Source organism: Aquila chrysaetos, chromosome 14 (genome assembly GCF_900496995.4).
Source record: "Aquila chrysaetos chrysaetos chromosome 14, bAquChr1.4, whole genome shotgun sequence".
NCBI classification, from domain to species: Eukaryota; Metazoa; Chordata; class Aves; order Accipitriformes; family Accipitridae; genus Aquila; species Aquila chrysaetos.
In genome coordinates this window covers 29,730,328-29,755,239 of record NC_044017.1, presented here as the reverse complement: position 1 = coordinate 29,755,239, position 24,912 = coordinate 29,730,328, and the positions used below count along the sequence as shown (strand labels likewise).

General features: G+C 41.8%; 1 protein-coding gene across 9 annotated transcripts in view; it reads left to right on the top strand.

Annotated features, from left to right (window-relative positions):
- ENOX1 (ecto-NOX disulfide-thiol exchanger 1) overlaps positions 1-24,912 on the top strand; it is a 361,993-nt gene that overhangs the window by 205,725 nt on the left and 131,356 nt on the right. For 7 of the 9 annotated variants that reach the window (XM_030036520.2, XM_030036512.2, XM_030036513.2 and 4 more), the window contains 2 exons: positions 18,043-18,177; positions 19,044-19,181. In XM_030036520.2, coding sequence (XP_029892380.1) covers positions 18,168-18,177; positions 19,044-19,181 — 148 coding nt within the window. In that variant the 5' untranslated portion in view covers positions 18,043-18,167. Of the gene's footprint in view, positions 1-18,042; positions 18,191-19,043; positions 19,182-24,912 lie in introns of all 9 variants that reach the window. The other 2 variants (XM_030036518.2, XM_030036519.2) reach the window with 2 other exon arrangements.

Sequence of the window (24,912 nt, the reverse complement as noted above, 5' to 3'; positions counted from 1 at the left end):
ATTTCAACACCTCTTGAATGCAGACATTAAAGTTGTTTAGCCATAGTAAGGATGCCAAAGGCCTTGGAAATCCAGATTTTCTGAGAGAAAAATGAATGTGATAAGGGCAAAAATGTCAAGGTTCTTTCAAAGTGTGATTCACTGCTGAAAGCAGCTATGCAAAAATATCACTTTCTTAAATAATGGCTCTGGCTTTTGTTCATACTCGGGATTGTGTCTGCAGCAACAGAAATGTCTAAAGTCTTTTTCCTGAAAAATAAAGCAAACTGGATTACATGCCCACTTGTGCATCAACTGTGCTCCATTTTGAAGGACCGAATTCTCAGGGATGCTCTGAGATAAAATAAACAAGGAAACCCATCACTGAATTTTAGTATGAACATTTTTCAGATTGTTGTGTCTGGATCTCTGCCAAGTTTCAGCCCTATAATAAATTAATTCCAACCCACACAAAAGAGAAGGGGGGGGGAGAAAACCCACAAACAATTCCTACGAGACAAAAACACTGGGCAATTTTTATGGGGAAACAAGTGGCCAAGAATAATTTATTGGAAAAGTAATTATCTAAAGAGAGAGTGGGCTCTTCTCTCTAATTGGAAAGAATAACATTTTCCAGCCTTACTAAACACAATATAGGAGGAGCATCAGCATTTTGCTTCACCAACCTGGTTAAATTGAATATAAAGTTAAGATGTTGCTTTCCTCTTGTTTTATTTCTCCTTACACCCAATACTGCAATTGAGCCCACTTCCCTCTCTCTGTGGCAAAATCTAATCTGGCTGCCACAGGACCTGTGAAATTCATGGAGGTGATGAGCCAGGGTCTGCTTTCTGCATTGAATGTCTGGCTTTATTGAATCTCTAGTCACCCTCAGATAATAAATATTTCATATGTTGGACAGGTGAAAGGTTTCATTCAGCTGCAGATCTGCTTCCAAGGCAACCGATTCCTGTCATTTGAACAGTTTAAACATGTTGAAAACAAAGCTTGCTTTCTGATTTTCTCCTCTATGATTTTATGTGTAAAGCATTATCCATCTCCCTCCTGTCCCTCCTACAAACAGATACAGAAAAGCCAATAGCATTAACAAGTAATTCTAAACAATTTATAACCTAAATGTATTCTCTCTTCCAGTCAAGATGGGATGAAAAATGCCATTTCATTTTACAAGCATAGAATAAATACCTAGAGATATGAAATTGCCCGAGTTAGCATCTATCAATACTCTGTACGCAAAAAATGTATGCAACCACAGTACTACATTATGCTTTACAGTATGTTTCTCCATTACGATGGGTGTTTCCTCAATACCATTGTCCAGTAATTCTGTTATAGAATCGGGGGGGTTTTTTGGACAGGGGCAGTACCCCAGGTCTTTCTCGGAGAAAAGTTACCGGGAAGATTGTTAGCAAAATGTCTTCAACCGCATCCCATTTCTGCCAATGTCAGTGCTTGTGACAGATCTTCTGGAATATGTCTGCTGTATCCTTTACATCTTGCAGCTGAACAAGCTCTTCTAAAGTATAGCTTTGCTATTCTTCCTCTGCACATTTCCGAGCGTAATGGGCAGCTGCCTCCCTCCTCCTCTCAAGCCCTCCCCACGTCTGGGCTTTCTGACTCGTGCTGTGCCCCATGCCCAACTCTAGACCAGTGCCCGCATCCACGGCTGATAACTTCAACAAGCGCTTCTCTTTCCTGCCTGCTGCATCGGTTGTGATGAAAGGAGAAATCTATTGGAGCAGTGGTGAAATTTTGGTAGGCAGACTCCAAGAAAAGGGATTTCCTACCATCTCATATCAAGCTCAGAGACATTATTACTTGCATCTGACCTTCTGCTTGGATGTCCCCTTAATGCAGTTATGGCAGAATAGTGGCATTTCTCCAGGAGGCACACAGCTGTTTTAGGAAATAAGATGGAGAATACGTCTTGGGGTGAGATTGATGGCTTTTAGGTATTCTGATGGAGATCCATGCATAGGTGGCGTATTTAATCTCTCTGTCCTCTCTTTCCGCTTACTGTACAGGTGTTTTGCAGTGATGCTCTATTTGGGGGCTAGAAGGAGATTCTAGACCCGTTCAGAAAGACTGACGTGACATGCGCAACTACTGGTTTGGGTTTAGGGGGGAGATGAAAAGTGGGTAGAGTTTGTGCTAGGCGTCTTTGTGCCTGGTAGCTCTGTGGCTGATCCCCTTATTAGAAACAATTAAACTATATCTGACCTTGCAGCCCTCTCCCTTCTGTTCCCAGGCGTATAGATTTTAGCCAGCAGGTCTCTGGTTAACCCCTCCTCGCTGTTGTTTATTTCCTGCCACTCCGCAGACACACCACTGAGCGTTAAGTATGTGAACTCAAAGACGCTCCCTCTCTCCCGTACGGTCTTAATAGCAAACAGTCACGAGACGGGCTTCTCCAGGCAGAATTATTTCTACCTAAGAAATATAGGCATCAGGAGTATGCCCTTTCTCTCACCCTTTTCAGATTGCATTAAAAGCATCCACTTCAAGAAACTACAACTGTGTTTATTGGAGTGTTGAATTTGGAAGTAGTGCCAGGATCCCTGCCACGGCACGCTTGAACCGTGAAACCCAGGTCAGTTCCATTTTTTGGTTTTCATGTACTGGCACAGCGCTGCAGCGGTTTGAGCTTCCAGGTCTCTGTGGGAGCAATACTTCTTTTAACATGCAGAAAACATCATATTTGATTTTATAACCTTACCTCTTGTTTTTTCTTTTTTTTACTACTAAACCAAAATGTCAGGGTGGCATGTCAGTAAACACAATGTGTTCAAAAAGGATCATGCTGGCAGGCTCGAAAACTAAATGCTGTCTTTTAAACAGGCAGGAACAGCTCAGATTTTCCTTCCTGCCCACCAGGCTATCCCTGGACTTGAGGGGACAGCTGTGCTTAATCTGCCTTTTGCTCTGTCACTGTGACTGCTGGCTATTACACTATATAACGCGCTCTCGGGCTATGGGAGGATAACAAGTTTCGATCACTGTTCACTGAGGTTGACTTTGTGACTCAAAGGCTACTGACTCAATAACCCCTTAGTTTTGTCAGTGAATCAACCCCTTCTCTCTCTTGCAACTTTCTATGGTATTAGGGATTTTGTGGGTTTGTCATCTTGCTAGAAAGAAAGGTGCTGGGGTGGCTATTGCACTGTCTGCAATTGCGGGGTGTTACTGTGGTGGCCTGGGGTACTTTCTGAGATGGCTGTTTCTGTTAATAAGTCTACTTTAGGTCTCAGACTCCAAATTTCACCCAAACTTGAGTTTGCATTTCTGAAATTTCATGTGCGTAGTCTTTCACTGCAGGGTGGATTTGCACAGGGTCAATCAAAGGTAGCAAGATTTGGTTCCTGCAATGTTTGTTCCCCCCAAATGTATGCTGGACGACTCTATTTGAGGGCAAAGGACTGTTTGTCTGCTTATTGGGAAAACATCTGGAGGCAGCAACGCTTTGTGCAAGGAAATTCCTTGGCGTTTGACTGTGGTGTGGATCTGGCTTCCCTTTAATTTCTGTCCCCTGATCCCCACTGGTTGTACGCTTTGATGTTGCTGGAGTGCTCTGGGAGTAAGTGTTCCTCCCGGTGAAAGTTATGCTGCTGTCATTTTTTTATGTTTCATACAATGGGTGAAGAATAATCTGGAATACACCCAAACATGGGCTTTTCATCACCAAGAAACCTGCAGTTAGAGGCATTGTGCCCTTCGGTCACCAAATAAGAGTCGGGAGAGCAAATACCGTGTCCAGCCCCAAGTCTTCTCCGGCTCTTCTGTGGTACCTCGAGTTACTCGGCTTCGAAGCACATTTCCTTTCTTTTCAACTTTTCTTTCTTTGTGCATTTGCTCCTTGTCTAATTATTTTAGGTCAAGTCTGCAACAGCTGAACAGAATACAGTAAAGGTAACGCTCTGTGATCTTCCTGCAGCAGGAAAATCTGTATGAAAAGATAAATATCTTTTTTAGGTATTATATTTATTGAAGACAATGGGGAGATAAGTTTTGAGCGACTGAAAATTTTGTAACTGCACCATTAATGTTTAATTACTATTGGCAGCCAAGAAGTGCCTTTCTGGATTAACCAGACACTCTGCTTCGGGGATATGCATAGGTGGCAGAAAGTGATAAAGCTGGTGAAACCGCACTTCTGGGAACATGTAATGGGATCTTTCCTGTGATATGCAAATTATGCTGCCAAGTTGCTGTATAAACAATTCATGGGAGAAGTGGTGAGAGGTAGTTAAATAGCTGGATCACATATCAAAGATAAAATCATCACTGGGAATGGAAAAATGCGTTAAAAGAGTGGGTTTGCTTTTAAAAATAAATAAATAATAATTAAAAAATCTTTGCCCAAAGCATGTAGTTGCACTAAAGAGTAAACAGCAAATGATTTATCGCAATTGTTGCAGTTCAGAGTAAATGAGCGTTTAGGAAACCCGTGTGCACAGAGTTTGTAAAAAACAAGACCTTTTCTAGTAGAAGTAATCTAGCCAATAATGCTACTTTTTTTCTTTTTTTTTTTAACTGAGAAAAAGGATTACTTCACAAATGTTAATTTGGTTACTTTTCAGGCAGAAGACATGCACTGCTTTTCAGTGATAAAACCAATCCTGCCATTTCTATTCTAAGCATGAGCAATGATCTCAGGCAGCCCAGCAAAACATATTTCAGGGTCATGTACAGCCATAGATCAATGAGTGTGAGCAAACCTTATTGACACCAGCAGAAGCTGGGCTCACGGCTCCAGTCTGGGTTTCCACTTTTTGTATTTTATACTGTATGAGTAAAGGATTCCAGCTAATAGCACTCCTCCGATAAATCAAAGCTTACTCTTTCACAAATGGTATCGAAGCCCTCATTGACATTGTGTCCAACTGCATTGTTTTTCCACAGAGGTCAATCCCTGTAGCACTTGTTTTCCCTCAGCCTTTTCCTCTATCTGCTGTTGTTTAGGATCTGATGTGGCTCAGCTGAAGCCAACTGAGAAGCCTCTGATTAACTTCAGTGGGCACTGGATCATGCACTAGAGTCCTAAGGGGCCAGCAGCAGAAAAATTAAGAAGACAGCAGGGAATATTAAAGCATCGTGAAGCAAGGGAAATATTTTTGGCCTGTGACTTTCTTTTGTTTTGCTGTGTAATAGGAATGATACTCTAGATAGAGTTGTACCATCGGAATAAACGGATCCTGCATTCAACGAATGCATCAGATTCTGTTCTATGTTTAATCACCCGCAAAAACTGTGTCAGATGCTCTTCCACCAGGAACAATATCTCCTAATTAACTGTAATTAAGGTATATTATAACAACAGGATGTGAAACTAGATGGATCTGTCTCTTGACATTTCAAATTTGGGTATTTTTTTTCCGCCAAGTCTCTTAATATGCTTCAATTAATGATAACAGAGGCCAGGCCATTCTCAGTGATGGATCTGCATACATGAATCTTAGTACCACTGAGATGAGGTGAAGCATGAATCTTTCCGCCATTAAAGCCCTCTTAGAAACATGCATGGACCACAAGTAAGCTGAATTTTCTGGCCCAGGTATTGATTACTGGGAAGCTAAAGGTCAAAGCTTGATTGCCTTGTCCTGGAAAGTGCAAAAACTGTGCCAGAGATGACAGGAAAATCTGGTACCTTGTCTACAGGTTCTTCAGAGGATCTGTAGCCATTCGTAGCAGGTATGGCAGCTCTTTTCATTCACTGAGAAACCATATGAAGCTGTTTTATTCATGCACTATTCGAACAAGCAAATTTTAAACTTGAGTGCCCAACAAAGGGGTTTGATTATCATCTAGAAAATTATTGCTTCGCATCTGAACTGTGGCACATATCAAGTCTTCACCAACTGATAAGAATTTGGAGAGCTAATCAGTAGTAAAGCTTAGGTATAGTCTTTGTATAGATAGCTTAGCAATTAAGACTTTTTAAACTATTCCTGAATGAAAGGAAATTGCCAACTTAAAAGGGAGAATTTCCTAGCTCAAGCATTTCTGGCCATATAATTAAACTGAATACGCTGCTCCCTTGCCCCTAGCCACAGTTGTCCTAAAGAAGATTAACACCACTGAATTTCTACCAAGGCTGAAATCTTGTTTGTACCCTGAAATACGGACTAACACAACAACGTGCTACAACTCCATCTGGCAACTCCTCCCAATCTTGGTGATGCTTCACCATGTGCCAGTGATGCACTTCGCAGTGTCACCAACCCGTGGGACTTGGGGAGGAGTTCACTGTTTCAAAGATGAGCATAGATGAAACTGGGTTTCTGCAGTGTTTAGTATGGTGTGTAGATATTTGCCCGAAGTAATCTATTAGATGTCATAAAGCATATGCAATCAGAAGGTCTTGTGTAAAACACTGGGGAAAAAAAGATGAAAAGCATATCTCCCATGCTATTCCACTGAGCAGCTCTATTATGATCAGGTGTTAATTTAAGTGATCTACTATACCTGTGATTGCACAATATAGTCATGTTCCTGGGATAATTTTTTTTTTTTTTTTTGTCATTTATTTTTAGCTACCTCAGTTCCCTGTACTTCCTAAAGAAAATATTTCACAGGTTTATTTGAATTGTGTTTCCAGGCACAATTTTGTTCCCAAGTAAATCAGTTATCTGACTGAGAAATGGCATGATTACAAACTTTTAGTTTTCTTTTAAGATACCAGTAAACATTTTTTTTAAAGTCTCATATTTTGTTTGCAGCTTATGTACCCATACTCGCTTGATCACATGCAGGAAATATTTTTGTACACTGCTGCTATGCATGACTAAGAAAGGAACTGTAGATAGAACAAGATGAGATACAGGCTGTAATTTACACCTGACACGGTGTGAATTTCATTGCGAGTCCTTTTAAAGGAAACTTGTTATTTTCTCCACATTCAGATAGACAACGATTCCGTAAGAAATTATGATGATTGTCTTTTTTTGTTTGTTCTACTCTGCTTTGGTTTTGATTTTTACTAGGAGAAAAAAATATTCCTTGACCTAATGCAATCCTGTGTTATCTGCAGGGCCAGGTCATGGTCCTGTGATGCTGGACATAGCCCATAAGCAGAGAACAGCCGGCCTAGGCAAGATTAATAAAGTGTGGGATAAAGAAAGTATTATCACACCATTTCATGGGTGGGGGATCAAGGCATAGACAGTTTAAATTACTTGCCCAAGGTCTATTGCAGGGCTATAGGAGGAACAGGAATCTCCTGGTTCGCTGGCCAGTCGGTTTTCCATTTCTAGAGAACTGAAGACCCCTTATTTGTTTTGGCTGAACTGCTATTTTGGATAGTTTGGAAGACATTTAGAGATAGAAGGGGCCTATTATTCTTTCCTACTGAAAGAAATATTAGCAGGCAATTAAAAGAACAATAAATGGGACCCATTCAAGCTGCTCCACTTGCTGTTGCTCTGAGCTTCAGGCAAGAAGGTACACAGAGGTCATTTAACCTGACCAGTTATATATCACGGGCCACTAGTGTCACCCGAGCACTCTTAAATTTAACCATACATTTTAGACAGAAATACGCCGGTCTCACAAAACGTTTTATATTCAGACTGTAAATTCAAAGGACAGGGCTTTGTACTCTACATGTATCTGCATTGCACCTCCTGTAGTATTACCTGGATAAACAAGGGCAGTTCATACTCCTGTCAGTTTAGTCCCTTGCCTCATCACAAATATTTTGATTCATTTGATACCTTGGAGCTTAAAAGAGCAAAGAAACCATCAACAACGTGAGCAGAGCTGGTGCCACAGAGGCATGGGCGCTGACCCTGGCCCCCCGTTCTCCCTCCTGCGTGCCAGAAGAGCTCCGTGCTGCTGTAGGGAAGGTATCGAGCCGTGGCCGTCGGGCTACATCGGGGCGAGCCGAGGGAAACTGCTGCAGCCCAGTGCCCTCTACGTGGGCTATGTCCTCTGCACAGTCGAGGGGTGAAGTCAAGATTTAGTCCCGGGAGAGCGTGGTACAGAAGTTTGCCGGATGACAATATAAACAAACAAGTCAAAAGCCATCGGTTACCATATTCATAGCTACAGGCCAAATGCTTTATTCATAATGTTGCAGCGAAAGTATTAACATTGCATTTGTTTAAAAAGTAACTAGAAGGCCATTTGTGACCCTTATAATACAAATGTAAAGCAGTGCTCTGCTGGTTTACACTGGTTACATTCTGCTTTATATTTTCCAGAGGGCCAATTTGCAAGGATTTTTACTGCAGTAACAACTGCTATTTATGAATATAAGTAACTAATTTACCAAAGTTTCACACAGTGACTTCACGGCTTCCGCTTCACAGTTAAAGGTTCTGCAAATCTTCTGGTCTTGTTGTTGACTTTGGGTTGTTTCTGATTGTATCTTGAAGCCTGGAAATACTGTATTACAGTAAAGTAAATACATTATTCTGTTATTGCCCTTGTTATTAGAAAATATTTATACAGTGCAGTAAATTTACATTGAACTTTACCAACATAGATAAAGGCAAATTCTCTGCCCTGAAGAGCTTATAATTCAAATAAGACAAACAAACCTACGCCACTTTGGAAAATGGTGGGTGAAAGGATTATTAACTACATGAAAGGGGTGGGGGGCCTGCCTGAGGAGAGAGGGGGATGCTATCATCATCAGTGTTCCTAATTTCCCATCACAGTAGCGTCTTAAAAGTCTCAAAAGGGGCGAAAGCCTGGCTGCGCGAGGTGCTGTGCAGAAGCTTGGCAGGAGGGTGGCCTTGCCCCTGGATCTCAGAGCATCGCAGCTCAGTGACATCCCTGCCCGGGGGGGTCGTGGCTAAAGCCAGCATCAGTCCAATTACAGCACAAGGAACGCCGGGTCTCTAGTAGGTTTTAGCTCTGCCTGAGGGAAAATCCACGTGATTTCCTGCCCTGAAGAATTATCATTGAAATTGGAGAAAGCAAATGCGCATACAAGAAAGCGTTTCAGGGAAAAGGGAGTGGAAGGGTTGTTGGCTGGGTAAAGGTACAGCAGGACCAGCTGGAGGGAGGGAGGGCTTTTAGCATCATTATATTCACCATGATCTGCAGCTCAAACCTCCTCTGCCCTGACCCCTGACAGCTAGTTACAAGGGAGAAGCCTTGAAATAATTTTTGTTACCCGATCATAGTTGATGCACAGTAACTGCTATTCTCCTGATCTCACCTTGTGTTAAATCCAGCATTGCTTCTCCCTCAATGGAAGAGAAAGAAGGTGTCCAAGTGTCTTGTGAAGAAGACCACACCCACAGAGTATGTGATATTCCTAAATTTGCAGCCCTACAGTAACTTGTTAGTGATCCCATACACAACCGTTCAGAAAACAGACACAATTCCTGGCCCTGCTTAGCGACTTAATTCAGCCTCTGCTGAAATCTAATGGGTATGATGGAGCACAAAGAGCCTGGAAGCTCTGTTCCGTCCTGTGGGAGGTGGGAAATCTTCTTTGTTCCCCTCATTTACCCACAGCAAACAACTTGGGAAAAGGGAAAGGACAGCAGGGAAACTCCCTGTACCTGTCCTTGCTTCCTAATCAAAATAAGATGCTGTCCCCAAGCATGGCATGAAGATTAAAGAAAACCAGTACCAGGCTGGGCAAGGCTGATGGGCAGAAGTAGAGGACTGTGGTAGCTGAGAGGGGTGTGCAGTCTACACTGACCTTTAAAATGGGAGCTGCAAGGAGCAAGGGAGTTAAGTGTCTGGTAAAGAAATGGGGCTGAGGAGATGGGATTCATTTGGAAGTAGGAAGAAAAGGTCCGGGATGAATTCTCTCTCCAGAGAACAGGCAGATGTAGGGCATCACAGTTGTAGGAAATGTGTTTGAGTGGGCAGCTCCCGTTGTCAAACACTAATAGTCATATGTTGGCATATTCACTGGGGATGGGCAGGAAAAAAAAATGAGAAAGCAAACCATCTCTCTCTAAATATCCATATGTATCTATATTTGGGGACATTCTGACGAGTTATTGCAAACTGCCTCATGATTTCTTTTCTCATGAGCTTTGCTGTGCTGGAGTTATCAGGCAGGCAAAGGACAGGAGTGGGAGCCGAGTCCCTCGGGACCGAGTGTCTTGCTGGGATTCATGTGGCATGCGGGTAGCCGAGCGGTGGTCGGTCTCCCAAGGCACAATTCGCTCAGCCCAGCTCATCTCATGCCATGGGCGTCTGACAAAGCAGATGTCCGAATCCAAACCTGCATGTAGATTCCTTGCCAGAGAAGTGAGAAGTGTACCTCCAAGGTGAGGCAGGGGTCTGAAACAGGCTGTCAGAAGTATCTGGTTCTCCCCATTGGCAACGAGGGCAGCAGAAAAGCTCAAGCGTAGACGTCTGCATTGGCTGAGGTTACGTGAGATGAATCCCTCCCTCCCCTAATAAAACAGCACAGTACAACAAACAATACTGTCTTGGCTGTGAAGAGATATTTGGATGAGGGAATGGCCCATGGCAGACTAAGGCAAGAACTGTGCCTCCGTTGTAGGGGGAAGCGTGGAGTCAATGGATGGAAACGGAAAAATACGAAGAAAACCAGGGAAGAGTATTGTGAGGTAAATGGAGAAGAACAGGAGATATACTAAGAGGAATGGAAAAAAATACAAGATAAATGAGACCAGAGAGCTCACTACCTATTTAGAGCTTGTAGCTGGAGAAAAGATCCTGAGTGTGATGTGCTAAGAGGGGATGGCAGCTTTCGGAGTGAGGACAGATGTAAGTTGATAGAAGAGATACTGAGTTTTTCTCGTAAGCAGAATTTATTACCAGAAACCTTGAATTAAAACAAACAAAACAAGCCTAAACCTCTTTTCCAGAGTTTCACTTAGCAGCCGTCACTGAGAGAATACTTGATGGTCTCGCATAAAATTTTGATCAATATGACTTTAGATCGCTTCAGTACTCTGCAAAAAAGTGCTCTGCAGATCACTCAGGCACTTAACCAAGGACACTTAGATGTCACCTCTTGTCACAATTTGGTCCAATGATAAAAGTGTGTTTTAAAAATATGAAAATAGTTTGATTGACAAGGATTTTTTTTTCCCCATGAATCTCTGCCTGAAAAGACAGGCTGCTTTAACTCCAGGACTTCAATTATACAGGCTTTGAAGGAGAAGAAAAATGATAATGAATGCATTTTAGAAACTTCTAAAATGTTACTTAAAATAGATTTTCCATACATAATGTTGCCATGTGAAACTCAACTGTCTCCTGGTCTTCTGGGGCTAGAAGAGAGCAGTCTGTGTTCATTTGGAAATTCAATAATGAGGCTCCCCTGCCTCTGATGGACTGTATGATACTGTCCCCAGGGCTCTGCCACAGACAGGGCTTACCCATCAAGCTGTTCACTTTTTCAGGAGGTGGCATGGGAGTGATTTCACTTTAGGTTAGCCAGGAAGCTAAAATGCTTTTTCTGGAAGCGTGTCCCAGCTTGCTTTGGTCTTTTTTTTTAATTTTTCTTTGTCTGTTTTCCTTAAAAAAAAACCAAAAAACCAAGCAAACAACCCTTTGTATTGCAGCTGCTTGAAGCAGCTCTAGTAAACTTGAGGTAAGGACGTTGTACGGTGGAGTGGGAGAAGGTATTTGGTAAGTGCAATGCATTTATATAGGTGTTCTCTCAAGCCCAGCTAGATAAGAAATAGCATGTATAGCCCACTTAGAATGACTGGCCCGGGTACCTTATGGCATCAAGGAGGCATTCCAGCACCTCTCACTTCAGTATTCAGCCTTCTGATAAAAGTTGCTGAAGTATGTTTGCTCAAGACCTGCTTTGCGTGCTTTCTCTGTTATCTGAAATACAGCGGTGTGGCATGTCACATTTCTAAAGCTGTCAGCAGCCTGTAGAAAACAGTGTGATACAAGGCCTACTATTAAAATACTGCTGTAAGTAATTAAAAGATTTCAGAATATTTTTTTTGTTCTTAAATATAAATTCTTAAAATGCAGAAATTTGAAGGGAGGATTGTCCTAATTTAGGCAGTAAGCCACTGCCCTCTTAAATGGGAAGCAAGTGATTCACAATTGCAAGCTGTCTTGGCAAAGTGAAAAACGGAGACGCAATCATCAATTCACAACAACATTTTGTGTTCAAGGAATAATCATCAGACCTGTTTTTATCAAGGCTGCGCTGCATTGCTAGCCTGCAAAGTTGCTCTTTTATTTTTTCCCTTCCAGATGATTTTGGAACTGCATATGCTTTTTCAATAACTAAGCTGGACTTCTATAATGCTTTGCTTAATGTGCCTCAAGATTCTGTTATTTATAGACTTCAGCATATTCAGACTGCAGCTGCTAAAATACACACAAAAGAAAAAGTGCATTTGTAACCCGTTAAGACTTTGCTCTGAGATGCCAGTGAAGTTCGGGATTTAACATGAAATATTACCGGCTGACCTTTCAAGGAGCATCGCAAGAGAACACCTGTTTATCTTGAAGACCTTTGTTTTGTTTGTTTTTTTTTTTTTCCACTGTTGAAATCTTCCAGTGTTCTGCTTTCCGAGGGAAATCTGGCCTTTGTGTGTACCATGTGTTATCTTCAAGAAGTGCTGGGGCAGAGGATTTAAGTAATGCAGCATCTCAAATGAGCAGTTCTTCCAGAAAATGTGTTTTGTGCAAATTGGCTTTGTTAAATTTAGAGGGAAACTGTAAATATATTGTGATTTTTCTCTAAGTTGTCTTAGTCCTATCAGTATAGCCAAGATTTACTCGTTAACTGTTTTCAGTGAAAATTGGTGGAAAGGATCATCTGTAGCTATGCAAAAACCTACATATTCAGTATACATAGTGAGAAGTGAAATCTCTTAATGCTGTAGCGTATGTGTTATGATTTTATAAGTTGACAATGTAGTTTTTTAATGGCATAATCTAGAATGAGCAAAGGTGTTATAATCATTCATTCATAAGACAAAAAAGCAGAAGAATTATGTAAGTGAACAGATAACCAGAGCTCCCATTTAGGCTCTCAGGGTAGGACCCTGCTTACCTTCACTGGCTTGTGCCTAATGAAGCTGTTTTCTTAAGGAAAGTGCCAATTCCTGCAGAATCAAGCTTTGCAAAGACCTCCAGTAATAGGGAGATGTGACAGACAAAACCAGGTAAACAGGGTGAAAGCAACTGGCCTCTCTTCAGTAGAGCTGGGGGGGCTGAAGCATACATTAGATGCCTAAGTTAGGGTCCCATCCCAGAAAATAAGACACTTTCAAAAATGCTCTGGTACCTCATGTATTTTTTAAATTGAATTAGTAAATCTGTTTTTGCAAATTGTTGCAGGAAATGTGTGTTTTCCTTCAATTCCTTTTGAATTTCAGCATTTAGGTGAGGTTTTCTAGGTGTTAACATACCACTAACCATGCAAAAACATGAGACAATGCCTCTTCTTGAAACACTGCCCATGCAATATTTACTAATAAGAGCCATCTTCAGAGTCACATTGGATATGTCTTTTTTTCATGTGCTCTAGGTAGGATGGCTACGGCACAAAAGTATCGTGTTCATTGTTGCTACTCCCAGCTTTCTTCTTCGTCCTAAGATGGTCAGGAAGAAATGGATGGTGACTGACAGAACTGTACTTTTCTTTCTTTTTCTTCCTTCTTTACTGGGAGTCCTGTCTGCAGCTGGAGAAATAAAAACACTGGGAAGAACCAGTACGAAACGCTTGATATATTTTAGAAGACAGCTGGAGCTAGCCTGGTAAATGACCTGTACTTTGGCAGGTCAGGTGGAGTATGACCAACCTAATGACCGCTGTCCTATGAATCACAGTGAACGGTAACAAACCCTTCGCACATGCCGTTCTTTTAAGAATTGGAAAACTCGCTTAGATGTACCGGTTCACAAGATAACACATCGCTCCTTCCCACCTGCGTTGTCTCGAGAACCGTCACCAATAACATTTAACGTCTTTGCGACTCGTAGTCCCGGGTTTCAAAAGGTTGATGGCAGCAGTCTTTTCCTTGAAGGATTTAGTGGTCACTAAAATTAGACAAAGAGGTGAAATGACTGAAGGTCACCCAGCAGGTCAGTGGCAGAGTTGGGCAGAGAACCTCCTCCTTGCATCCTGGGGCTGGCCGCTGACCCGGGCACTCCACGGAGCCTCGTTAGAGTGGTGCATTTAATCAGCTTCGCTCCGTGTCGTAATTCATTGTCTGTGCTGTTATGGATATCTAAAGGGTAGGGTTTTAACTTAGCAATCTGCTGTGTTATTGAATTAGTTTTATGTTGTGTTAATTTCTTTGTCTCATGGCATTCATTGCCTGTGATAATTGATGCACAATATATAACCGACTTCTGTATTCATTTGGGTAACTGCATTTAATTGCCTGGTATAAAATATGCGTGCTAAGTACAATCTGCTATGACTGCTATGACTGAGAAGTGCTCATTGGTATGGACTTGAGGGTGCTTTATCTTCGTGACAACCTGTCTGAGGAAAGACTAAATGTCTCCAACAATCCACCATCCAAGGACTGGTACTTGCATTGTGTCTGCAGAAAGAGAGACCACAAAAAGCGTAACATGGTATTGCTTTACAAAGTGTTTGGCATTAAAATTTTGTTAATCTGAAGCTCTCAAATAAGGAAGTTTGTATTAACATCCCTGCCCCTCCCAAACCTCAAGGAACAGCAGCGCCCAGAAGACTTTACACATTTTCTCCTGTAAATCAGGATTATGGCTTTATTTGCTCCTGACGTTACTCCCCTGGAGTAAAGCTACTCCCATGCACAAGTGTTTATAAACACAGATTTCTTTTACATATATCTTCAGGTCATTAATGCCCAGAGGAGTACTAATGAGTTATAAATCAGGAATGCTTTCTAAAGGTGTGATGTCAGTGCAACGGTGTTGATTAATGTCTGCTCAGGATACACAGGATTCCTGCATAAGCTTACGCTTTCCTGGCTGCTTAACCGGTATCACAGTGATTCCTTTTATTTTTAAGAAAGCAAGAATCTTTGCTATTAGATGTATTTCTCATCAAACACAGCACTTTGGTTTTTATATGACCCAGTGAGTGGGTTTATTTGTTTCCCTGGATTGTTTTGTTTCCAGTGTCATGAAGGGTATAATAGTGCAGTGTCTGAGCTATGCAAAGAAATGCTGAAATTTGCCCAAAGCTGATTTTACTTTAAGCATTAATGAAACCTTCCCCATCTGAATTTTCAGAAGTTTTTAAACAAAAGCTAATGTTTGAGTCTAAATCAGGTGTGAAATGCCTGTGAGATTATTTTAGCCGTATTATGTTGCTCTGTGTTAATGTAACCGGTGAGTTGTCAGTAGAAGGGATGTTCACAATTAGTATTTTTCTTTTTAAGAGAGCTAGTTTCTACAGGCTGTGTCCTTCAGGATGTGGCATTAGTTCTGCCTACAGCTTGCTGCAAATTATTCAGTGTTCACAGGTGCATTTATGCTTGTTATTCAGCTCTCTTCCACTGACAAAATAGCCTGCAGCGGTTCTCAGTTAGACAGGGCTAGTTCCACTTTAGGCTCCTCATGTGCTCTTTTGTGTTTTTTTCCCCTGGTTCAGCCTGTGCTACATCTAGGTCCTGCTGATAAAACAGTAGACTTGATGGCCAGAGAGAAAGCAAAGCTGCCCAGAGCCAGCATGGGCTATGAGAGTATGTTTCGAGCAAGGACTTTCATGGCACATTGAGCAGAGTTGGTGGCATAGTACAACAGGAGTTTCAGCAATTAACCCCCTGATTCTGCTTTATTTCATATTCGTGGTGTTATGTTCTTCCTCCTCTGCCAGGATTTTAACAAATACTTGTGGCTAATTCATGAAAGTTTACCAAAATTTGAAAGATGTGGACAACCTGGTAGACGGCAAACGCCAAAACAGTCGCCTATTAATTCTCAGGAGGCTGGGGTGCATTTGTCTAGCCTAGTGTCTGCTTCTTCATGGACCAGTTCCCATTTCTGGCAGAGCTGGTACAACTGCAATGTGGGTTTGAGGGGAAAAGCGTGTAGAGTTCGGCAGCAGACCTCGTTACGTCACCCAGCGCACGCTCCACAAGGCAGTAAAACAGGGGGAGAGGGGGTGGAAGAGACAGTCCAACACCCATTTTCTACCCCTTATCCCGGCAATCCATACCTGCCTGAGATGCCTGTGCTCCAAAACCACGGGGCAGCACCTCCTTCCTCCCCAGTAGTCAGGGTGATGCATTATGGGGACAAGGAACTAGTGCACGGCAAGGTATGAAGAGGCATTTCATCGCTATTAGTTTTCAGACCCGCCTTCCAACATCAATGCAACAAGGCTGCCAATCACGGGAAGAAGTGAACCACTCTCATCTGGGCTATTCAGCATATATTTGTGAATCAGGATTGATTTGGGAATGATTCATAAAGAGCGAGGGGGGCTGTACTGTGTGAGAAATAACTTATTGACAAGGATTAATTCAGCCCGCTCTACGCTTGAAATAGATGTTTGTGCTCAGAAGTTTACAGCCTGAGTGGAAAGAGCTAAGTACAAGTTTAAGGAGCTGAACAGGAGACACCCAGTTTTTAAAAACATGACATAAATCTTGGGTGGCTTGCCTTATGTTAGGCAGAGGACTTCCGTTCAATGTTTGTTTGGTGTTTATAGATGTTATTTAAAAGCCAGTTTTATCATAAAATTATTTTATGTTATGTATAATGAATAGTGGAGATCAAATAAGAATTGGAATTGCAAATTCAAATATTAAGAGTTGATAAATATTGACTTTTAAATAGACCCACTGTAGATTTGAACAAAATGCTTTTTAACCTAGTATACTGGTTATTTGATAATTACAACATACTAAAAAATGTACAGCATTGCCTGATCCTGACTCTTTCTTCACTTTTACAGCTATTGATGTGGCCATGTTCCTATGAAGTGATCTGTACAGTGTCAGGGAACTATAATATAAAACTTTCTTGGCTTGTACTTTATGCACTTCGCATGAAAAAAGACAAAAGTGTGGGAGGTACTAAGCTAAAATATAGTGTGATCACGTTAATTGTGACTTTTCTAAAGATGAATTCTTAGGGTTTGCATGTTGGAAACCTCTTAACTAAGGTCTTTCGAGTACTTTTTTAAAGACAGCACAAATACCTTAGGGCTGAACAAGTCACCGAGATGCACCTGCACAGCATCAATGACCTCAAACACTTGGTCAGTTGTTGGCCACTAGTACCAAACACGATAAGTCAGAGCCCCCAGGCTACTGGCCAACCAAAAAAATAATGCAGCCCCCCCTTTGCCCCCAGTCACGGGTAACTAATGCACAAAGACTAACATGGGTACGTATCTGCGATCATCCTCACCCCAGCGTTTTCTGCCTCTGCTGGGAGCGCTGGGAGCTCACAGCCTTTGGTCACACCTCTTACCCATTCGCTCATTCAGCCTCCTTTCCCACCAGCGATGCGCTGACGCGGTGAGCTTCACAAACAGCAGCAGGGACAGCAAGAAGTTACTCTTATGTAAAATTCATGGTTTGACAGATACCTGATGAAAGCAATGTGGTTTAGCTAGAAGAAGATAGTCCACCTTTGCTTCAAGCTAACTAACCTTTGTGAGCCAAAGATACGGTGTTAGTTAAGGAGCAGGCATCATCCTCAGCTTTGTTAGGTTTTCTTACTTTTCCACGTCCCTGCAGGCTCCATTCTGTAAATCATTGCGGAGTACTTTTTTTTTCCCTTTTCTTCTCAGAACAGGAGACCATTTCCTTGAAAGTTGCAACATCAGTTAATTGTTAACAGTTTAAAAAAAAAAATCATATTCATCCCTTAATATGTTCTTTCAGCTGATGCCTTCATGCTGAGGAGGCTGCGTAGCTACTGATAAGACCTAATTTGTGAAAGGCTTTTCAGCGGTCTGAAAGGTTCATACGTGGCACTGTTTGTTCAGCAGGCAAGGATGAGCGTTCGCTGAAACGCCTCTACAGCGGCCGCTAAATGCGTGCGAGGAGGCCGGGGCTGGTGATCCAGAGGGAGTGGGCAGGAGCTTCGAGTGGATTCCCAAAGCGGTCCGTTGTTCTGCAAGGATGTTCTGACTGCAGCGCTTGATAGCTGATTTCGTCTTTTCTCTTTCAGAGCCTAATGAGCTGTGTGTGGGCCCTGCGTTCAGTGATATCCCATCTCAAGATGCTGCTAATACAGTAGTTAATTATTCCTAGCTGAAGAAGTCTAATAGGAGCAAAAGGAACTGGGGAAAAGCAATGGCTGCCGGTAAATATCTCAGGTCTGCAAAGGTCGTAAGAAAACAGCTGGAAAGAGCTGATTTCAGCTGTGACTGGGGAGGGGGAAGCAAAAATGTGCGATCACACCTTGTGTTTAGGGGTTCAGTATCAGAAAGGTACCATTTCTTAGCTATCCAACCCACTGTTCCTTCCCCAAACCAGGAAAATCCATGCCTGGGCTCAGTCTATTTTGACCATATTCATGAGAATTCTCTTTTGTTTTTAAACCAAAACTTGGTATTTCCTATAGTGAATCAATTTGGTTTGACCTTTTTTTAGTTAGAGGCTAATATATTCTTAAATCTTTTACCGAAAAAAATTACACCTTATGGAAAACAAGTCTTTCCTTGGGGTGTGTTTGGTTCTCACAGCTTTCTAACAAGTTGCCACAGGTTATATATAATTAAATTATATCAGAGGATTTCAGGGCAATTCATTCAGGTTGGGAGGGGCCTCAGAAGGTCTCCAAGCCAACCTCCTGCTCAAAGCAAGGCCAACCATAGGGTCAGACCTGTTGCTCAGGGCTTTACCAAGTTGAGTCTTGAAAGCTGCCAAGGGTGGCGACTGCACAGCCTGTTCCACTGCTTGACTGCCCTCATGGTGAAAAAGTTTTCCATATAACCAGCCTGAATCACTCTTGTTTCATTTTATGTCTGTTGCATGTTTCCAACGTCTTTATGTTTTGCTATCCAGTGTCAAGCACGATTATCAATGGTCTAAAAGGTGAATCATAATTAAGAAACAGAACAAACCCAAAATAAGCAGTGGTTGTGATATCTCATTTTCACTGAAGGTTTTGGTTAAAAATCCTGGCACGCTGGCTTTTCTATTTACAGTGTGTTTCTTTTCTTGCAGCAGCTGATGGTTTGGGAAGTATAGCTATAGATACCACACAACTTAACATGTCAGTCACTGATCCGACGGCTTGGGCTACAGCTATGAATAACCTGGGGATGGTTCCAGTAGGACTAGCTGGACAACAGCTTGTAACAGGTAAGATTTTTCTTTTTTAAAGAGATCTCTTGTACCATCCACGAATTCTTCGGGTCCTTTTAAAAATACATGGAATGATTTCTGAGGATATTATATTTTTATATTCTGAAAACATCACCTATGATTAATATTGCATACTGTGTATTAGTCTGTTCTTGTAGTAGGTATATAATCCATATTATATTTTAACCTTGTGGAAAAGCCAAAACTCTCTGGGGAAATTAAACAACTAAACCATCGATCTTTATGCTGGGTCAAGACCAGGAAGCAGGTCACATAAGAGAAACATTTGTTGCTGTTTCTCTGTTCAAGCAGGATGTCTTGAAGTTCTGCCAAGGAATACCCTGGGCTGGGAACTCTTGACCAGAGAAAGATTTTGAAGTTATGTTAATTGGGCAGAAAATCCTGAAGCCCGTTCAATTCATATGCTCGGTTGATATTAGTGAAGTGAAGCTTTCCTGTCAGGTGTGTGCTTATTTACTTTCTGTCTGACTCCATAAATTGAATTTCAAGAGGTTGTTCTTGTTTGATTTTGTCATTTCACTTCCCAAACATAGTTTGGGAGAGCGTTGCAGGGAATTGCTTATTCTAACAAGAATAAAAATAATATTTTGAAACCAGCAATGTTTCACAGACCAGCCTGGACATATCAGACTTCATTGTCAACAGTAGAGGCCCAATTAGTTGGGATTAAGAAAACTTTATTGCACCTGTGAGGTGCAGAAAAATTGTTTTTATATGGGGGGTGCCCTATAGACACAAGCCACATGCCAGGCGTAGGACAGATCCCCTCTGGAAGCTGCATTGCCACTTCAGCTGAAGAAGAGCTCTGCAACATCTGGATCGGAGCAGCATCCTGTCATGTCTGTGCCCGTCCATGTAGACACGGATGCAGTGAGCCAGGTTATGATGTAAATCACTGCCTGCCTCACCAGGGATGTGTGACGCTTAATTTTGGCCAAATACGTCCCCTTCTGACACTGGGAACCGAGTGGATCTGTGCCAGCTCACAGCTGACGGTCTGGCTCAGAATTACCTGTTTTACAGACGGGTAAACTAAGCTGCAAGAAAGCTGATTTATAATGAATCAGTCTCAAGCAGAGAGTTTAGCTGGTGGAGGCTGTGAACTGATTCTTGGTCTCTGGCTTTAACCCCATGCTCCGATTAAAAGAAACAAGCAAAGCCATCCACTCCTTGGGAGCCAGTTCTCTTCAATGTTTTTATCAATGACCTGGACACAGGAGTTGAGTCCACACTAAGTTTGCTGATGATACTAAATTAGGAGGAACTGTTGATTCCTTTGAGGGTAGAGAGCCCTAATATAGAGATCTGGATAGATTAGAGCGCTGGGCAATCACCAACCGTATGATGTTTAACCAGGACAAATGCCAAATTCTGCACCTGGGACGGTATAATCCTGGATGTATGTGTGGATTGGGGGACAAGAGGCTGGAGTGCAGCCTTGCAGAAAGGGATCTGGGGTTTTGGGTTGATGGGAAGCTCAATATGAGTCAACAATGTGCCCTGGTGACCAAAAGGGCCAACCTGGGTGCATTAAGCCCAGCATAGCTAACCAGTCAAAAGAAGTGATTGTCCCACTTTACCCAGCATTGGTGCAGCCTCCCTTTGAGTGCCGTGTGTGGTAAGGATATAAAAATCTTAGAGTGTGTCCACGGGGAGGCAACGAAGATGATGAAGGGACTAGAGGGCAAGACTTAAGAAGAGCAGCTGAGGATACTGGGTTTGTTCAGCTTAGAAAAGAGGACGCTGAGGGGAGACTTCATTGCTGTCTACAACTTCCTCATGAGGGTGAACGGTGCTGATCTCTCCTCTCTGGTGTCCAGTGATAGGATGCGAGGGAATGGCCTAGAGCTGCGTCAGGGGATGTTCAGATTGGTTATTAGGAAAAAGTTCTTCACTGTGAGGGTGGTGAAGCACTGGAACAGGCTCCTCAGGGAAGTGGCCATGGCCCAAAGCCTGTTGGTGTTCAAGTAGTGTTTGGACGCTCTTTGATATGTGGTTTAACTTTTAGGTTGTCTTGTGTGGAGTAAGGAGTTGGACTCGATGATTGTCGTGGGTCCCTTCCAACTCAGGACATTTTATGATTCTATGTGCTGGTGGGGGAAAAAGCTTTTTCCATTTTCTGGTGGGGCTCTGCCTGCAGACGTTGTGCTCAACTTGAATGTGATTACCTCCAAACCTGAAAATAGTCACGTGTCAAAATCGGCTGCTGCTGCTTTCATTTATAAGCATCTCAGTTGCATATCCCGTGGAGGTTTGCCCACCTTTTTGTCTTCCTCTCTTCCTCTGTCTCTCCAGTTTCGGTGTAAACTGTGTCCTCAGGTGTGCTATGCAATCCCTACATGGCAGCCTCATCTCACGTGCAATGCTTTTCCCCACAAGGGAGGATCTCTAGGACTTTATTTCATTGCCAGCTCCCTACTGTAATTTCCATGATTATGTGTATCACGTATTGTAGGAGTGTTGTACAGGTCAGTTGGTATTTGTTCAGCATTTTCAATGTATGAAAGGTGCCATAAGTAATAAATATTAATTACTGAAGTGCTGCCTGATTTCTCTACGGGTGCAGAATAACTTCTTTTCTTTCCTTTTGCTTTCCTTTGTTTGAGAATGTCTTGTATTTTCAAGGTAAATAGGTGCTTTGACACTTCGTTAGATTTCCTTATGATTCATAAGGTTTCGACACCTTTTCTTCATGGCAAATCCATAATGGCAAAACTACAATTTTACCATTAAAAGACTTATAGACTTATCTGCTATAATATATTTACTGTATCTGCATTTGTGGAGAGTTTGCATCACCATGTTCGACCAAATATCTAACTAGTCCTTAGCCCTTTCTGACCTTTTTCATTTTTTTGCTATTAAACCTAGTAATGAAGTGATCTTTGTCAGCAATCACATATTGCTTTTGCTACTGTCATCTGTGACATTTCTCGGCAATGAAAATAACACACCCGTATGCCAGTGCTAACTGTTTGTCTGCCTTTAAAAATTTATTTTATTCTTTTTTTCCTGCCTTGATGACAGCTAGGAAAGCAGTAAGTAGTTTAGATTGATCTTGGAGAGAGTGTGATCTTTCCTGGATATCTTTACATAGCCTGCCATAGTCTGAAATTTGGTGTGTGGTACTCATCCATATTCTGACATATCTCTTAGTTCTCTGATCTTCCAGTTTCCAAAGGACTTATCCATTCATGGCTTTTCCTTCCCCAAACTAACTGGTTCCTAATTCCTAAATTGCATGGCAGTTTTGTTCCCACAGGTATGGAGCCTATGTGATCTACTAAGTCTTTTTAAAGGTTTTTAATGTTGGGGTTTTTTTTTTTCCCCAACTGTTGTTAACTTTGCCGCTGTGTAACATGCTGGGATGCCTGCCTTGTAACAGAGTTATGTTCCCCACTTTGCAATCTGTGAAGCTCTTGCCTAGCCCGAGAGTTTGTTAAAATGGCAACTAAAGTTTCAGCAACATCTGTCCAACCCTGTTCTCACAGCCTGGGATGTAGGCTGTCTGTTCTTGGTAACTAATCAATTTTAAGCACTGCTAACCTTTTAATACCAGTTTAGATGATATCTGCACTCTATTTAATTCCTTATCTCCCAGTGCTGTAAAATTGGATTTTTGGTCTGGGCAAATGTCAGAGCCTTTCATTTGTAAAGATGGATTCTTGTTAATAGTTGTATAATATCTCTTCTGTTTCTACATATATTTTGCTTACACTTATTGTTATTCAGAAAGCTTACCTTTTTCCATAATATTTGGCTACTGCATTACATATACACTAATATATGCATTTATACATTATATATACATAATTCATATAATAAACTGTAGTTTAATAATGCATTAGTTAAAGTGTTAAAGATTGATGTGGAATAGTTATGGCTGAAAAGCATTTTCATTCTAAACCTCTTCTTTCAGCAGGTTATAATTTTTCCCCCAAAATTGCCGTTTGGGCTGAATTTTCTCACGGTTGGTCTCAGCCCAGAGGAAAAAAAAAAATTCTGGAAAGGTTGGAGAAAATCTGCTAAACTGCTTTTGAATTATCTAGGCTTTAAAATTGCTGTTTTCTATGCTTTGAGACTTTGAGAAAAATGGTCTGGTGTGAGGGGAAGGATAGTTTGTACTCTACCTTTTTGAGATCTGAATCCTCTTTGTGCACTCAGCAACTCTGATTCAAGCACATCTTTCAAGTACATTCAAATCTGCTTTTGTTACATTTTAGGGCTAGCAGAAAAACTCAGTGACCTCAGGCCAACTGAGAATGTTCTATTTTGCTTTTGCCTTGGTATATTTTAAAGGCAGTTTTTGCATTGCTGAATTTTGTGGTCTTACGCTTTCATTTGTTTCAGCAAATGGCATCAGGTCACCTGTTTTCTAAAGGAACACATACTGCCAGGAAAATGATTTACTTCTCTGGTTCAGTTTGGTTCTCCTTTCACTAATGAACCATTGTGCTGACAAACATGAAGCAATTTTGAGATGCTTTCCTCCAGACTGACTTGGATGACCTAAACATTTGTTAGTCAAAAATGGTGTATGTCAAAAAGGTGCCTGGTACAAATGAACGTGAAGACTGGTACGTAAGTGGTAATTCTTTTAGACTTAGTTAAGCTCATGCCCTGTGCTGCATATTTGTGCTCTTACAGAGAAAAATAACAAACCACAAGGGCAGACATCTAAGATGAAAGTTACAGGTCTGCCTAGAAGTCAAGGGTATGCCTGAAAACTGATGCCTTCTACTTACTTACAGGATAATTATTAAGGCACACTTTTCCGTGTGAGTCTGGTCAACATGCCTCAGCCTCAAGATATCAAAATTTTCAGTGGCCTCCAGTCTTGGTATTGCTGAAGTTAGACTTTGACCACTTGTACAAAATCCTAGTGAAATCAGAGGCTAGGAAGCTTTGAAGCCTAACATCTTGCTTACCAAAAGATATAGAAAAAACATTAACACCATTTTTGCGGCCTCAGGCGTGTATTTTTTAGACACTGGGGGTTGTGAAATATTAGACACTTACATCAACCTTTCTGTTTTTCCATTTGTCTTTGCCTTCCCCACACACTTGTCTTTTGACCTGATTTCAGTGGAACATAGGAGCTGTCAGTTCCAATCAGGTCACCTCACTCAGGATTGTGCTTTCGACGGTGCTGAGTATCAGATACTTCACAGGGAGAGATGTACAAGGCAAATCAGCGCTGAAGTGCTGCTCCCTCTGATGGGCTCTCCTCTTGATCGTTAATATATAGAACAGGGTTCCCCAAACTGCAGCTTATATTTCCAAATCAAGTCATAACTCGGCAAAACTTCACTTTTGGAGGCAGCGCCTGCGACAATAAGTGATTGCAATCCTGAAACTGCAACCCCAGACTTACTTTTTCATAACAGGAAAAATTGGGAAATTTTGATCTAGAGACTCCTAAATCCCAAGACATGAGGTTAAAGATCCCTCCCAGAATTTTGTTAGCTCAAGACCTCCAAGTCTTTGGAGACGTAATATTCAGACTCTCTCTTTCTTCAGAATGAAGATTGTAACTAAAGGCAATCAGTGTATTCAGATTCCAATTAGTTTCAAGCATTTTTCCATGTGATGGGCATATCAGGGGGAGGACTAGCATGATGGCTTTTCCTTCTCCTACTCACTCCAGTATCTCAAGAGGTCACTGATTCTTATGAAGAGGAGAAGACCTAGGGATTATTTGAGAAAA